Genomic DNA, 17034 nt, shown 5'->3' with positions numbered 1-17034 from the left:
TGTTTAGGGCCTCTTCGATGAGTCTAATGACTCCTTGGAGTTGCCTGTAATAATGATGATAATAATAAAATTGTTCATATTTGGTCTAATGTGTTAAAACAAAGAACTTTTATTGTTAAAAGACCATAAGATTTAATGATTACAAATACAAAGAGCCAACAAGTTTCACTAGCCCCTGTCTAACATTTTCAAGGCTGTACTGGTGTGAAAACAAATGCATCAAGTTACATGAAAACATACACTTTAGTAACTGCTAGGCCGTTACATTTGATAATTCGTGTTTGATGGTGTGCATGCGTTCGAATGCTTCAGTCAGAATCCGGTACATGACCATGTGGTGTGTAGTGTTTCGCATATTGTAGTTCTGTTAGGCTGAGAGAATTGATGAGATATTTCCATATGTCTTTAAGAATAGCACCTTGATTTCTATTTAAATTATTGCCTGTGCATAGCACTATTGCTGCTTCTTTGAAAGTTCTGTGTCTGTAGTCATCCTCGATGTAAGGCATAGAACTGTTTTTCCAATCTATAACATAATTTGATATTGAGAAATGATGAACTAAACCAGATGTGATGATTTTATTGTGATTGACATCCCCCACATGTTCCTTCTGTCTTATTTCAAAACTTCTAGAGGTCTGTCCAATGTAAGAAAGGTCACACGTGCATGGAATTTCATATACTCCAGGAAATTTGAAGAAAGGTACCTCATCTTTGGGTGAACTTAAGACTTCATACATCATAAGATCAAATTCACTATGGAACTGGAGAAGAACAAAGAACCACCCTTTCTTGACATACTGGTGAGGAGAGAAGATAACAATGTCCAAATGTCCATTTACAAGAAACCCACAGATACAGGTAGATATCTACATTTTTCGTATAACCATCATAGATCACAAAAACACAGCATCATTCATATGCTCCATAACAGAGCCTTAAGGTCTATTTCGAAAGAAATAGATGTACAGAGAGAACTGTCAGAAATAGCTAACACTCTATCTCTGAATGGATACCTTCTAACATTTTAAACAAATTGCTTTTTAAAGACAACCTCCAACAACGTGGAACGGAGTCCTAATGTGTCCACAGCTGTCATTCCATATATTAATTCTGTATCCACAAAATTGGCGAGTATGTTAAAAGCTCATAACATCAGAGTAATTTTTAAACCAACTACCACGATCAGACAAGTCTTAAGTTCACCAAAAGATGAGATACCTTTCTTCAAATTTCCTGGAGTATATGAAATTCCAGGAAATTTGAAGAAAGGTACCTCATCTTTGGGTGAACTTTGGACAGACCTCTAGAAGTTTTGAAATAAGACAGAAGGAACATGTGTGTGGGGGGGGGGATGTCAATCACAATAGAATCATCACATCTGGTTTAGCTCATCATTTCTCAACATCAAATCACCTTATAGATTGGAAAAACAGTTCTATGCCTTACATCGAGAATGACTACAGACACAGAACTTTCAAAGAAGCAGCAGTGGTGCTATGCACAGGCAATAATTTAAATAGAAATCAAGGTGCTATTCTTAAAGACATATGGAAATATCTCATCAATTCTCTCAGCTTAACTGAACTAGAATATGCGAAAAACTACGCATCACGTGGTCATGTACCGGATTCTGACTGAAGCATTCGAACACATGCATGCCATCAAACACGAATTATCAAATGTAATGGCCTAGCAGTTACTAAAGTGTATGTTTTCATGTAACTTGATGCATTTGTTTTCACACCAGTTCAGCCTTGAATATGCTAGACAGTGGCTAGTGAAACTTGTTGGCTCTTTGTATTTGTAATCATTAAATCTTATGGTCTTTTAACAATAAAAGTTCTTGATGATAATAATAATTGTGTGAACAATTATTTGGCTGTCATACCAAGAGGACTTACATCACAACTACAGCCACTTGATGTATCTTTAAACAAACCCTTTAAAGTCTTTATGAGCGAAAGGGGTGAAAGGGTGAATGAAATAATTGTGAAACATAGGTAGGAACAAATGACTTGAGTGGTAATGTAAATTGGGCAGCGAGGGATATGAGATTTGTGTGGTTCTCTCACAATGAATGTTTGATTCAATGAAGCCAAAAAATAATAATTATTATTATTTCTTTTGGCATATGAGAGAAAGTTAAAGGAATGATAGAAGAGGAGAGAATAGGAACAGTAGAAGAGAGGGAATGAGAGAGTTATGTGAATGATAGAAGAGTAGAGAATAGGATAAGTGGAAGAGAGGGAATGAGATAGAGATATGGGAATGATAGAAGAGGAGAGAATAGGATAAATGGAAAAGAGGGAATGAGAAAGAGATATGGGAATGATAGAAAAGGAGAGAATAGGAATAGTGGAAGAGAGGGAATGAGAGAGCGTTATGAGAATGATAGAAGAGGAGAGAATGAAAACAATAGGAGAGAAGAAATGAGAGGAATGAATGCAAGAGTACTGGAACCAGGGATAGAGTGATGTCAGGAAGGCAGGTAAGTAGGGGGGAGCCCAGAGAGAAAGTGTTAGAGGAGAGAGAGAGTGAGGGATGCATGTGAGCAATTGAGAAATAGGGTGGTAAGAGGTGTAATGTACAGGGACTCAATTATCCGTGGTGTTCAAGATACGATGCGTGAGGAGTGTTTGCCTGGAGGAATGATAGAAAGTGTGGCAATTAAGAGGGGTGAAAGGGTGAATGAGATAATTGTGAAACATAGGTAGGAACAAATGACTTGAGTGGTAATGTAAATTGGGCAGCGAGGGATATGAGATTTTTGCATCAGGTTGCACAAAAGAGGACACAGAGAGGAAACACTGTGCGTGTTGCCTAGGTATGATAGTGATGAGCTGAGCAGAAGAGCAGTAATATTGAATAACATAATAGCTACAATGTGTCAGAAGAGAGGATTGGAATATGTGGATGCTTGGAGGGCGTTTGAGGACAGAGAGGAATTGTATGCAAAAGACTGCTTGCATTTGAATGAGGAAGGATATAGGCATCTGAAGAGATTGCTGTTCTGAACGAGTCGGTGTGTCCCAGGGTGAATGATAGCAGGGGTGGCTTCTTGTTCGAATGGGTACTTCGGAGAAGGGGGACGACATCAGGTAACACTGAGCTCAGTGGAGTCTAGAGGGGATAATGCTGAGTATAGAAACAATGGCAGTTTTATGCTTCATACTAATGCCAGAAGTATCTGGAATAAAGGAGAGGAATTGGTGGTGATGAGAGTATCAGCCTGGCCAAAGATTATTGGAATCATCGAGAGGTGGTTGACAGAAGTGGATATAATAATAGGAATAGATGTAGCTGGGTACAGAATTTTTCAGCAGGATAGGAAGGGAAAGTGTGCTGGTGGAGTACTGCTTATGATAAGTGATGACTTATGTCCTCTAAGAGTGAAGTCTTTGGAAGGCAATGACATTAATGATTTTGAAAGCATACGGTGTGAGGTAGAGATGGGCAAGATGGGATATTTAGTGGGATGTGCTACAAACGAAGGAGCACAGAGAGTGGGGACCAGGAGATGTTTAGACAGTTGAGTTTGGCAAGTGCAAGAAGAGTGTTGTTATGGGAGATTTTAACTACAGCAGTATAAATTGGGGAGAGGAAGATGCATGTAGCAAGAAGAGAATGGGATTTCTAGAATTCTTCAGGGACAAATGTCTTAAGCAACATGTAATAGATGGAACAAGAGGTGCAAGAGTTTTGGATTTGGTCATAGCATCAGAAGAGTTGATAATAACTGAGATGACATCTCTCACACCAGTTGGAGAGAGTGACCATATGGTTTTGACTTGGAAGATGAACAGACATGGAGGAGTATCAAAGAGACGGGAATGTATGTGGAATTATAAGGCAGGTGATTATAATAGTCTTAGATATCAACTTGGGGAAGTTTCATGGAGGGCAGAATTGGAAGGCTGGGATATCATTAGTGCTGGGAAATTGTGAAAATATATTTGTTAGCAGCAATAGTAAGCTGTATTCCACCAGTGAAGAAGAGGACACGATTTGGAGTACAGTGGATGACAAACAATATTAAACAGGAACTGAATGCAAAAAAGAGGCTATGGAAAAGATATAAGGATACAGGTGAAGATAAGATGCATGAAGAATATGACACAGGCCAGAAGAGTAACTAGTATGGTAAGGAAGACGAAACTGGAATATAAGAAGAGATTGGTCCGAAGATCCAAATAAAATCCTAGGGAATTTTTTAGCTATGTAGCCAGTAGGAGGAGAAATTATTGTGGAAGAATGACTTTGTTTGATAAAAATGGGAATAGAGTGACTGATGCAGAGGACATAGTGGAATTGTTCAATGAACAGTTTATTGGAGTATTTCATCTTGTAGGAGTAAATTTTAATACTAGAGGGATCGGGCAGGTTCGAGGTTTAGAGGTGCAGGAGGAGAGTGTGTTCCAAATACTGAGTACTCTGGATGTCAGTAAAGCTGTGGGACTGGATGGTATTTCACCAAGAGTTTTGAGAGAATGTGCTAGGGAACTGACAGTGCCTTTGACCTGGCTTTTCAATGAAAGTCTGGCTGTGTGAAAGGTGCCCAGGGAATGGAAGGAAAGTAAGACAGTGCCATTGCATAAGGGCAGTAGCAGACTGGAAGTGTCTAATTATAGGCCAGTTTGTGTGTCATCAGTATTTGTTAAGATCTTGGAGAAATTATTGCAGGACCATATACAGCATTGGGCAGATGAGAGTAATGTTATCTGCGAGTGTCAGCATGGATTTGTGAAGGGGCGCTCTTGTTTTAGCAATATGCTAGCCTTTTATAATAAAGTTACAAGAGCAGTAGATGAGGGAAAGGCATATACTGCCATTTTCTTGGACTTAGCGAAGGCATTTAACAGGGTGCCACATGATAAGCTGCTGTGTAAGTTATAGCACATGGGTCTCAATGTCTGGGTATTCAGGATTGGCTGTCCGATAGGTATCAGAGAGTTATGTATGGTGGGGCAGTTTCAAGGAGGCAGAGGGTTACAAGTGGTGTCCCACAGGGCTCAGTATTGGAACCTATATTGTTTAACCTTTATATCAATGACATTGTCAGTTAATTAAAGGGGGATATTCAGTTATTTGTGGATGATGCGAAGCCGGGAAGGGTTATTAGTATTAGTGCAGATGTGGTAGTCCTGCAAGAGGATTTGAATAAACTAGAAGATGGGCAAATGAATGGGGTTATCGGTTTAATGCAGCAAAATGTAAGGTCTTAAGGTTTGGGACACATTGATGGGATGCTGCATACTCTATGGGAGGAGCTATACTGAAGGAAGTAGGGGAAACAAGATCTAGGGTTGATGATTGATAGAAACCTGAAATTTAGGGGACATGTTGCAAAGGAGGTGAAGATAACACAGAGGAATGCTGCAATAATGAGAACGACACTGACCTGCAGAGATAAAAGAGTTATCATTCTGTTGTGTAAGACTCTGATCAGACCACACTTCAACTATTGTTCTCGGATTTGGTCCCCAGGATTTGAAGGGGGTAAATTAATTGTGGAAAGGGTATAGAGGCAGATAGCAAAGATGGTTTCAGGACTGTACAATGTTAGTTATGAGGATCAGCTGAGGGAATGTGGACTGCAGAGTTTGGGGGATAGAAGAAGGAGAGGTAATATTATTGAGACCTGTTGAGAGGTGGTTACAGGGTTGACACTGGGGAGTTCTTTCGCTTGGTTGAGAAACGGAAAGGAGCGATGAAAAGGGGCCATCCCTGGAAGTTACGAAAGGAAACTGTGAGCAAGAGGGTGAGGAGTGGTTTCTTTGCTTGGAGGGTGGTTGAACCATGGAATGCATCACCTGATAGAGTGGTGAGAGCGAGAACAACAATGAGTTTAAGGAGTGGTAATGTACACTTTGTGTTTCCTAGGAAAGACCTCCCACGATGAGTCTTGATAGACTTTGTGTTTCTTAGGAAGGACCTACTGCGATGAGTCTTTTGACTCCATGGAGGCCTGAATAATAATAATAATAATAATAATATATATATATATACATACATACATACATACATACATACATACATACACTGCTTGGAAGGAAGTCAACGGGCAAGGTGCATCACACCATGTTACGAGTCATGTGCTTGTAGTTCATATATTTTGGAGGAATGTGATGCTCCCAAATCAGTGCAAGTATAGCCAGGTGAATGGCTGCGAGAAGGGAACTGACAGAATTTGAATGAGGCATTGTGGCATGATGGATGCTGCAGGCTTATCTGTTTCGTAAATTATTGATAAATTGAGCCATCCCAGGTCAGTAATCAGTGATACCATACTGAGATGGAAGCATAGGGAGACAACTGCAAGTGCTACCACAGTAGATGATCCAAGACACTAATCAAATGTGACCATATGATGCTACGAAGGATAATACGTAAAAACTGCCATTCGTTGGCTGACATACTGAATGCAGAGTTCCATGTGAATCGGAAGTCACACATGGGTTTCCATGGTAGGACCACAATATGCTAGCCACATATTACCCAAACCAACATTCAGCATTGTTTTTAGTGGTGCAAAGAATATGTTCAGCGGGACATGAAAGCTTGGAAAGTTGTATTATAGAGTGACAAATCAGGCTACACCCTCTAAAGAGCAGATGGATGGGTGTTGGTGTTATAGATCCCCGTGAATATCTCTTACTAGAGTGTGTAACCCCAACTATGAAATTTGGAGGTAGATGTGGTGATATGGTTTTGTTTTATTCTGGTTTAGCCTTGGACCTATGTTTGTGGTGCTTGAACTCAGAGAGGTTTCTGAACATTCTGGACAGTACATTGCTTCCTACTGTTTGGCATATCTATGGAACTGACCATTGTTAATCATCACAGTTTGAAAGGAGTTGGAAGTTTTTTTTGCACTTGGTTATACTATAATAAATTTAGTTTAATCCTTTATCCATGTGTAAGCAAACAAAGTTTGCACCTGAAGTATCTTCAGGACTGAGGGAACTCATGGTAAAGGTGGACTAAGCTCTCATCACTTGTTTTAGTATCTCCTATAATGCTATGCTTTAAGGGAAGGATCACTACCCAGACCAGTTTCGACCTTTATTGAGGTCTCGTGAGTGGGACCCAGAGATGGTGATACTAAGATGAAAGTAGTGGAGAAGTGATATTTACCTATAATTTAATAATAAGGTGTCTCACCTTATTATTAAATTACCTTGGATTTAGAGAAAGATGTTGGAAGTTTTTTCCCGCTTGGTTAGACTTTATTAAATTTGGTTTAATTCTTTATCCAAATGTAAACAAACAAAGTTTAGCCTTGAAATATCTTCAGGACTGAGGCAACTCGTGGTAAAGATGGACTAAATTCTTATCACATGTCTTAGTATCTCCCATAATGTAACGTACATTATTATAGTATTATTAAAGCACATTTAAGTTAAAGTAATCTAATAATGATTTTGATCCTCTTGCTGCCCAAGCATATTTATGTCTTTATGTTTATAGAAAGAATTTATTATTTTAAGATTATTATTAGCTACAAAGTCGATCAGTTTTTTACCATTCCTGTTTAAAGTATGTTTTCTATATATTCTGATATTATTATTAATTTTTGTATTTCTGATTCTCATTAAAGTCTCCTGCTAATATTACATAACCATTTTCATTTATTTTATTATATATATATATATATATATATATATATATATATATATATATATATATATATATATATACCGTATTTTCCGGTGTATAAGACGCTCCTATGTATAAGACGCACCCAAGAAATTTAATACAATTTTCTGGAAAAAATCTAAACTTTAAAATATGATTTTAAAAAAAATGGATAAAATAATAGGTAATTTTTAATAGTAAACTGACCTTTCAGAAACCTGCAAAACCCATGTCACTGTCATCTGACTCTTCTCTATCATCAAGTTCTTCTCTTTCTTCTTCCTCTTGTTCTTCATCATCATCATCTTCATATAAGAAATGATCTTCACTTCCATCAAGGGCATTGGTAATTCCACATTTCAAGAAAGAATTAACAATAGTTTGTTTATTCATTTTCGACCAAGATGTCTTAACCCACTCACACACTTGGGAGATTGATGGCTGTTTCAGGGCACCCGCCTACAAAGATCTTGGAACATAAAAGGGAGTGCGTATGACTTTGAAAAGAGGAAACAATCTTTACCTTCATTATATAAGACGCACCCCATTTTTAAGATGAATTTTTAAGGTAAAAATGTGCGTCTTATACACCGGAAAATATGGTATATTGTAACTGATTGTAAAATTCAATATTATTATCTTCTCTTCCTTCTTCTGTGGCATATAAACTAATTATTGTTAAATAACCTCTATTAATTTTTATTCTAGCTTCTGTTATTCGGTCATTCCAAAATTTATAATATTTTAACTGTTTTGAAAGGGAATAACATCTGCTTGTGCTCTTTGGGCTCTGTCCAGAGAAGAGTGACTAAGTTGTTGAGCAATGTAAAAAATGCTATCAATCTATCTAACATTGATAGATTGAGAGCTTGTGAATTGCAGAGGGTGGTTGATAGGCGGAGAAGAGGGGATATGATAGAAACGTTTAAATTACTGAAAGGTTTTTATAGGATTGATGCAGGGGAAATGTTTCAGCTGTGTGATAGTGATGGAAGAACAAGAGGTCATCCCTGGAAATTAAAGAAGAGTGTGGTTAACAAGGGTGTCAGAACAAGGTTTTTTGCCTGGAGGGTGGTGAATGAGTGGAATTCATTGCCTGACTTAGTTGTGAGCTCTTCGTCTGTAAATGAATTCAAGAAGAGATATGACAGATATTATTTTGCTAGTTTGGGTTTCCTACGATGAGTTTACTGATTCCATGGAGATACCCCGTAATAATAATAATAATAATTAACATTTTTAGTTCTCATGGGTCCTGTTAATTTCTTTTTTGTTGCAGTGATTACTGCTATTTGAAAATTTCTTTCTTTTAATATTTGACCTAATTCTATTTCTTTATATGCTATTCCTCTTTTGTTCCAGTTTGTTATATGTATTATATTTTGTCATTTCCATTTTCATTTAACTTTTCCATTCCAGGGTCATTTTACATAGATTCGTTTTGAATACCTTTCTTTATTGGCTTAGGAGTAAATTGGTGTTATCTATGTGTGGTTATTAGCCTGGCAATGGATAGTCCAATGGTAGGGGCTGCTACCTTAAGGCTTCTGAATTTGCCTTCTTCCAAATTTAAACCCATAGGAGGAATAGGATATTGAAAAGGAAAGAGTAGATTTTAAATGGGTCATAAATATAGGTGAGAAATGAAAAGACCCTATAGCCCTCAAATACTCAGACTACATAGAATGGGAGAGGGCAATGCTGGAAACTGTATAAGGAGGGTGTGAGCAGATTGAGCGAGGAGTAGGCTCTTTGCATGGAGAGTGGTTGGTGAGTGGAATGCATTGCCTTGAGTATGTTGTGGGTGTAGACACAATGAATCAGTTTAAAGCCCATTTGGACTAGCATTGTGTGCAATAGTGTGTACCTCCCACGATAAGTCTCTGACTTCATGGAGGTCTGATGTTAATAATAATAAATAACAATATCGGTGAAGTGGATGAAGTGTTTAATTTTTTTTTTTTTTTTTACATCCCTGACTTATTTCTCTACTTGTTATTTTCTATTTTGTACCTATTTTATACATGATTAGTAGCAAGTTCAGTGAAGTATTATTGCCCATGGTAATACCTATAGAGAAGTATTCTACTTAAGTGTTTACTCCTTCTTGTATACTATTACTTTAGTAAATTAATGACCAGTTTGGAGTAGGAGAGTGAGTTATCGAGGGTCATTTGGAAGTAATGCTATACATCACATATCTTTATGTTTATTCCATGAATATTTGAATTTTTTCTTTTTTTTTTTTTTTTTTTTGGATATCTGATTTTTTTGGTACTTTTTTTTTTCATTATTTTTCAGATTCTCCTTTTGGAGGAAATCTGTAAAATAATGAAAGCGTAAAAGAGCTGAAATGATAATTCAAACAGTTTTTCATTATTTTTTTTGTCCTTAAATTCGTAAATATGAATGCTGATCACCGTGTAACCTTAAAAGAAAGAGTCATCATAATCCATGGAGATTTGACCCACAAGCAGTGCAGCCTCTATGGTAAGCTAAAGATATGTGCTTCCTTGTTAATTAATCTACTAGCCTTTCTGAAACGATGTAGAGACAGCAACTTAATACCCAACTGCATTAAACTAAAAAAGAAGTTTACATCAGCTAAAGCATTTTATATTTATGCCCGTTTGGAAAAAGCGTCGTTAAGGGAACAGATCCACGAGGCACAAAAAAACTTAGCATCTACCCAAGCCAAAGTTTTACAACTAAAATTAGAGATATCCAGCTACGTTAATCTTGAGATTTGGGATATTTTAGACAAGATTACAGACCACTTGGCCAAGCACCTATTATTCAAAACCAAGGAAAAATTAATAATGAAGTTCCAAGCACTAAAACGACAAGAAAACACGAGACAATCAGGATGCCATAACCAAAGGAGCAGTCAATCACCCACAAATGAAGTTAGGAACAACCAACCATGATCGGACCAGAGCCTGATTATCGACAAATCAATCTACAACTTCACCCACGGTGAATCTTGCTGTTGGAAAAAGGCCTAAACTACACCATTGTGCCAAGGTAAACAAACTGACCTTGGTGCAAAAAACTAATACCTCATTATGCCTGCATGCCCAGAATTATGGCCTGCCAAAAATACACAAAACAAACGCACCACTACATCCGATTGGTAAAGGAATCAACAGCCCGAATTACCACTTAGCCAAAAAATTAGCAGCCACACTCAAGGAATTGGTAGGTCATTCCCCTTCCTACATAAAAAATACAGAACATTTCAGAAACAAAATTAAAAACATTACACTCAATGACCAAGATTTATTAGTCAGCTTTGCCCTTTTCACCAATATTCCGATCCGTGATACTATTTTGTTCCTATAGAACAAACACGACATCATGGCCCACTTTGCCCATGTACTACGGATATTTCATGTGGCAAAACAATTTTTACCTTCAAAAAGAAGGTACAGGCATGGGATCACCACTCTCCCCCTCCCCCGCAATAGCTAACTTTTATATGGAAGACTTTGAGCAAGGATCTCTAAAGTCAGCATGCCTAGAGCTCAAAATTTGGCTCAGATAGATACGTTGATGATATTCTTGCCATTTGGCTCTACAGCCGCAAAGCACTACTACATACATTCCTTAGCCACCTGAACAAACAACACAAATGTATCCAGTTCACCATTGAAATTGAAAAAACCCAACTCTCTTCCTTTCCTAGACACACTCCTCACGTCTTCCCTCAGGTTGTCTCTCCTTCTCAGTCTACCCCAAACCTACACACACACAGGCCAGTACATACACAAAAATTCTTACTACCACCCAATACAAAAACTAGGTGTCATAAGCACCCTGAAACACAGAGCTCAAACTATTTGTTCAAATGAGCATGCTCATTTGAACTGTATCCATTACCATACCTTATATTAGATGGATTTTGGAAAAAAATAGACAGAACACTACACAAATACAACATCAAAACCACCTTCAAACCCCCAACAAAATTAAGACATCCACTCAGTTCTTTCAAAGATCCTCTACTGCACATAGCTGACCCAGGGGTTTACAAAGTACAATGCATGTGTAACCTACCATACATAGAGGAAACAGGGAGAACCATCCCAATTATGACGAACACAAAGACACATCAAATACCTCCATTTTGAAAACCAGCCTTTCAGACCACACACTCCAGATATGCCACAGAATTGATTAGAAAGATACCAAGTCCTACACTGCACCAAAACTGGTTCAAGAGGAAATATAAAGAAGCATGTGAAAAAAGACAATCATAACCTGAACAAAAATGACAGTCTAACCATTCCAAGAATGTGGGGGACCCACTTGCAACCATTATAGCAACCAGAACAAGCCAAAGAAAAATCTCAATACAAGAAGACTTGGTAATTATTTTTACACTAATTCGTAAAGTATTATTTCAGGTTCAACTATGCGTTTTGTTGTGTTTTTGAGCTATTTAATTATTTAGCTTTTAACTATTTTGTCAATGCATTTCATCCTGATTTTCCTGACAGTTTCTGAAAAATAAATTTTATTATAAACATATTAATATTTCCAGATGTGGATTTATAGCTATTTATTGAGTAAACATGCAAAGAACCAAACAGGAAAAAAAAAGAATTTACACATGAAAAAATATTAGCTTCTCTAATATTCTTAAAAAAGTCTAATATCTGATTGACACTTTCTAATATTTAACTGTAATGCCTTCATTGTATTGATTTTTTATAGGTGTACCTAGTAAACCAGGTCAACCTGAAGTATTAGATAATGATCGAGATTTTATAAAGATTAAATGGTCTCCACCTAGGTCTGATGGAGGTTCTCCAGTAACTGGCTATGATATCGAAAGGCGAGATATGAAATCAAATCGTTGGGTACGACTGAACAAACAACCAGTCAAAGTAAGAATTCAATGAATATATTATACTAATTATTATACTAATAAAATATTTTTCCATATTTGCTGTAAAATGAAGGCCCAGCATTTTAGCCATTATCTAATCTTCAGTTAACTATCTTGATAGTTGGTTAGTGAACAATAATTCCTCTTCACTCACTCAGTCTCATTTGGCCCATCTTCTTCTCTTGAGTTTCTTATGATCTTACAATAATGAGGATGATATGTCTTATGTTCTGATGAATTGCTAAATAAATTCCTCGACTATATCCTCTGAAGCAAATACAATCTATCATTTTCATCCATTAACAGTATAATCAAAAATTCACACATATATCACATTAATTAAATTTTAATAATATGTAGATATTTCATCTTAAGTATCTTAAGACATCATCAGTACAGTTATTACAAACAATACTAAACAATCCCTCTATGCGTACAGCAGCGTGTTTGAGGACAAACAAAAAAAAAATACAATAAAATAAAAAAATAAATAAATATTAGCTGTGATTAAAATTAAATTAAAATATATCTGATAAATTTATTTTATACAATTGTGGAAAATAATTTCTCAGACTTTTGGGATAGTGAGGCAGTCATTATGGTTCAGATTGGGGCTTCTGTGATGTAAGACTTCAGCACTTTCTTTATATAAATGTTCTTGTTTATATAAGGACCTATGTAGCATCTTGGTGTTTTCCATTGGATCCTGTGGTTAAAGTTTTCAACTTCATGTTGTGCGAGGCTAGATTTGTGCAGTTTGATAAGACAGATATGGTCTTAATAATCAGATATGCATTTACTTATAGATCTTCCTATTTGTCCATAGTTAGTAAGACATCTTACATCTTCATATATGCTAGATAGCATCATAGGTGTCTTTTGGAGAAGGTAGCAAATTGTGGTTCTGGTTGACTGGTTTATAGGTGAACCATATATATATATATATTCTAGGAACCATGCTAGGCCTCCTTTTATATATGGTTCACCTAAATTACATAAAAACAACTGTCCACTTAGATTTATTGTGGATTTTATAAGCAGCCTCACTTATAAAATATCGATAATTTTGTCTAACCTTCTCCATTCTTTCATAGGCCACTCAGCTTCATCAATTAAAAATTCCACAGAATTTAATAAAAATAAGACATTCAACTGTCAAAAACAGACATGCTAATAAGCTTCAATGTTGTCTCTCTCTCTCTCTCCGCACTAATATTCCTCACATGGAGACAATAGAATTGTTAACTCAAAAATTTCCATCCAATATTGGTGGAATTATTCAAATTTGCTATCACATCCGGATACTTCACATGGAAAGATAATTTATAAACAATAGGCTCTCCCTTATCACCAAACTTTGCCAACCTTTTCTATAATATCTAACAGATAGAAATTTTGCTCTTGAACCAAAACTAAAAATATGACTATGATATGTTGATGATGTCTTTGCACTCTGGGGTCACTCTAAACAATAACTATACTCATTTTAGATAAGAACAACAACCTTCATCGCGGTATCAAATTCACATTAGAAAAAGAATCATCACAAGGTATCTCCTTTCTTGATATACAAATCCAATGAAAACAAGATGGTTCCATTTCCACTTCTATCGTAAACCAACTTTTTCAGGTCATTACATCCACAATTCATCAACTTGCCATCCGTCCCAAAAATATGGCAATAGAAAAATCTCTGGTATCCAGAGCACACAAATTTTGTTCCTCTGAAGGATCTTTAAAACAAGAATTGGAAATTATTAAAGATACATCCTTATTAAATGGATACAATGGAAAAACAACTCAAAAAATCATCAGCCACTTCCCTACACATCAACCCAGACAAGAAGAAGCCTGTAGGACTACTATACCATATATCAAAGGCATCTCAGAACGTCTGTCAAAAATTATGAAGAAATATGTCAAAGACTTCTGGGAATGATGAGGAGGACACTGTCATGTAAAAGTAGGGAGATTCTTGTTCCATTATATAAGGCTTTGATTAGGCCACACATGGACTATTGTGCCCAGATTTGGTCACCTGGTTTTCAGAAGGATGAAGAGATGTTGGAAAGGGTCCAAAGGCGACTGACTAAGGTAGTTTCTGACCTCTGGAATGTCGAGTATGAGGAAAGATTGAATAGATGTAATTTGCAGAGACTAGTGGAGAGAAGGAAGAGGGGAGATATGATAGAGACCTACAAGTTGGTAAGGGGTTGCTATAGGATCAATGGTGGAGAAGTTCTACAGCGAATAGTGGGAGATCAGGGGAGAACCAGAGGTCATTCCTGGAAACTGTATAAAGAGGGTGTGAGTAGGGGAGTGAGAGGCAGGTTTTTTTCGTGCAGAGTTGTGAATGATTGGAATGCCTTGCCTGAGAGTGTGGTGTCTGCAAGGAGTTTGAATGTGTTTAAGACCCGGTATGATGAGATGTGTGTGAGATAAAAGGACCTCCTAGATGAGTCTTTGACTCCATGAGGTCTTGTTTGATAATAATAATAATAATAATAATACAAACTTGCCACTACCTACAAACCAATCAACCAGATCCACAATATGCTACCTTCTCCAAAAGACAGACACTCACCTATGATGCTACCTGGCATATATGAAGTTCCATGTTCTTATAAGATGTCTTACTATGGACAAACAGGAAGATCTATAAGTAAACACATATCTGAACATCAAACCGCACAAATCTGGCCTCACACAACATGGAAAACCTTAATCATAGGATCCAATGAAAAAACACCAAGCTGCTACATAGATCCTCATATAAACATATAAAGAAAGTGCGAAAGCCTTATATCACAGACCCAATCTGAACTGTAATGACTGCCTCACTATCCCAAAAGTCTGGGAAATTATTATCCTCAATTGTATAAAATAAATTTATCAGATATATTTTAATTTAATTTGAATTTGAATTGTGGATGTAACAAACTGAAAAAGTTGGTTTACGACAGAAGTGGAAAAGTGGAAGTGGAACCATCTTGTTTTCATTGGATGTGTATATCAAGAAAGGAGATACCTTGTGATTATTCTTTTTCTAATGTGAATTTCATGCAAGGATGAAGGTTGTTGATTTTATCTAGAAATGAGTATAGTTCTTGTTCAGAGTGATCCCAGACTGCAAAGATGTCATCAACATATTGTAGCCATATTTTTGGTTTTGGTTCAAGAGTGAAAATTCTATCTTCTAGGTGTTCTAGAAAAAAGGTTGGCTAAGTTTAATGATAAGGGAGAGCCCGTTGCTGTTCCTTCCTCTTGTTTTTAAATTTTATCTTTCCTGTGACAGCCGAATATTTATTTTTTTTTTTTCTTAGTCCTCAAACACACTACTGTACACATAGAAGGATTCCAATATAAGCATGAGCACTAAACTGTTTCTTTGCATGTAATTCCTAGTATTGTTTATAATAACTGTACTGTTGATCCCTTAAGATATTTAAGACGAAATATCTACATATTATTAAAATTTAATTACTGTGGTATATGTGTGAATTTTTAGTTTTGAATACTCGACAGGTTTTCACTATATAATAGAATCCATAAGAGCATCTTACATATTATTCTTTCTTCTACCTGTCACATATCAAAGGAACTCTTTAGGATTTTTCTTGGCCAGATTTACCAATTTCTTCTCATATTGGAATAATCACATCTAATATATATCATTCTTATTAATCAAAATTTCTCTACTCTCTCTCTCTCTCTCTCTCTCTCTCTCTCTTTGTAGCTGTGTGTGTGTGTGTGTGTGTGCATTGTACATGTGTCTGTGTTTAGTTTAGCAAAGTGCTTTAATAATTTTTATAGCTTCTTTATAATAATACTCTTCTTTATAGGGGATTCAGTATAATGATGACTCTGTAACAGATGGTCATCAATATGAGTATCGAGTAGTTGCCAGAAATGCTGCTGGTCCCAGTGAACCAAGTGATGCTTCAAAACCTATTTCTGCTAAACCAATGAAAGGTATTTGCAACTGATTTTAACTAAAACTTTATTAGTGTTAGCAACTGATTTTCAGTTTTCTAGTAAACTGCATTTTCCGTTGATGCTTTGCATGATGTCTGGACAATTCTCATTCTGTTATAATAATAATAATAATTATTATTATTACTATGTGGATATCTCCATGGAGACTAAACACTCAGAGAGAGAGAGAGAGAGAGAGAGAGTAATAACTAAAGTGAATGTAAGACCTGAGGAAGCAAGAGGTGGTGTTGAACAGCAGGTAAATAGGGTAGGAGAGATTGTAACTGCAGAGGTGAGGGACATAAGTAAAGAGAACGAGGAAAAAGGAACACAAAACAAACAGGGAAATGGGGGAAATTGGGTTAGACAAGGAGACACTGCATAAGAAGGTGAATGATGGATACAGGAGCAGATTTATGTGTGTATAACAAACGACCAGGGTGTCCAGGGATGTGGGGGGAAACAAATAAGTCTGAGGAAAGGTGTAAGATCAGTGATGATATGGACAAGAGGCCAACAGGGAGGCTATT

General features: G+C 36.6%; 1 protein-coding gene across 1 annotated transcript in view; it reads left to right on the top strand.

Annotated features, from left to right (window-relative positions):
* The window catches only part of LOC150096673 (twitchin-like), a 2440784-nt gene that overhangs the window by 1483459 nt on the left and 940291 nt on the right, over positions 1-17034 (top strand). The window contains exons 78-79 of the mRNA XM_090408679.1: positions 12355-12527; positions 16372-16501. Coding sequence (XP_090264805.1) covers positions 12355-12527; positions 16372-16501 — 303 coding nt within the window. The remainder of the gene's footprint in view (positions 1-12354; positions 12528-16371; positions 16502-17034) is intronic.

This window comes from Typopeltis vanoorti, chromosome 18 (assembly GCF_054136105.1).
Source record: "Typopeltis vanoorti isolate ZY-2024b chromosome 18, IOZ_Tvanoo_1.0, whole genome shotgun sequence".
Taxonomy (NCBI): Eukaryota; Metazoa; Arthropoda; class Arachnida; order Uropygi; family Thelyphonidae; genus Typopeltis; species Typopeltis vanoorti.
The sequence above is the reverse complement of the archived record's forward strand: the minus strand, read 5'-3'. Positions and strand labels throughout refer to the sequence as shown.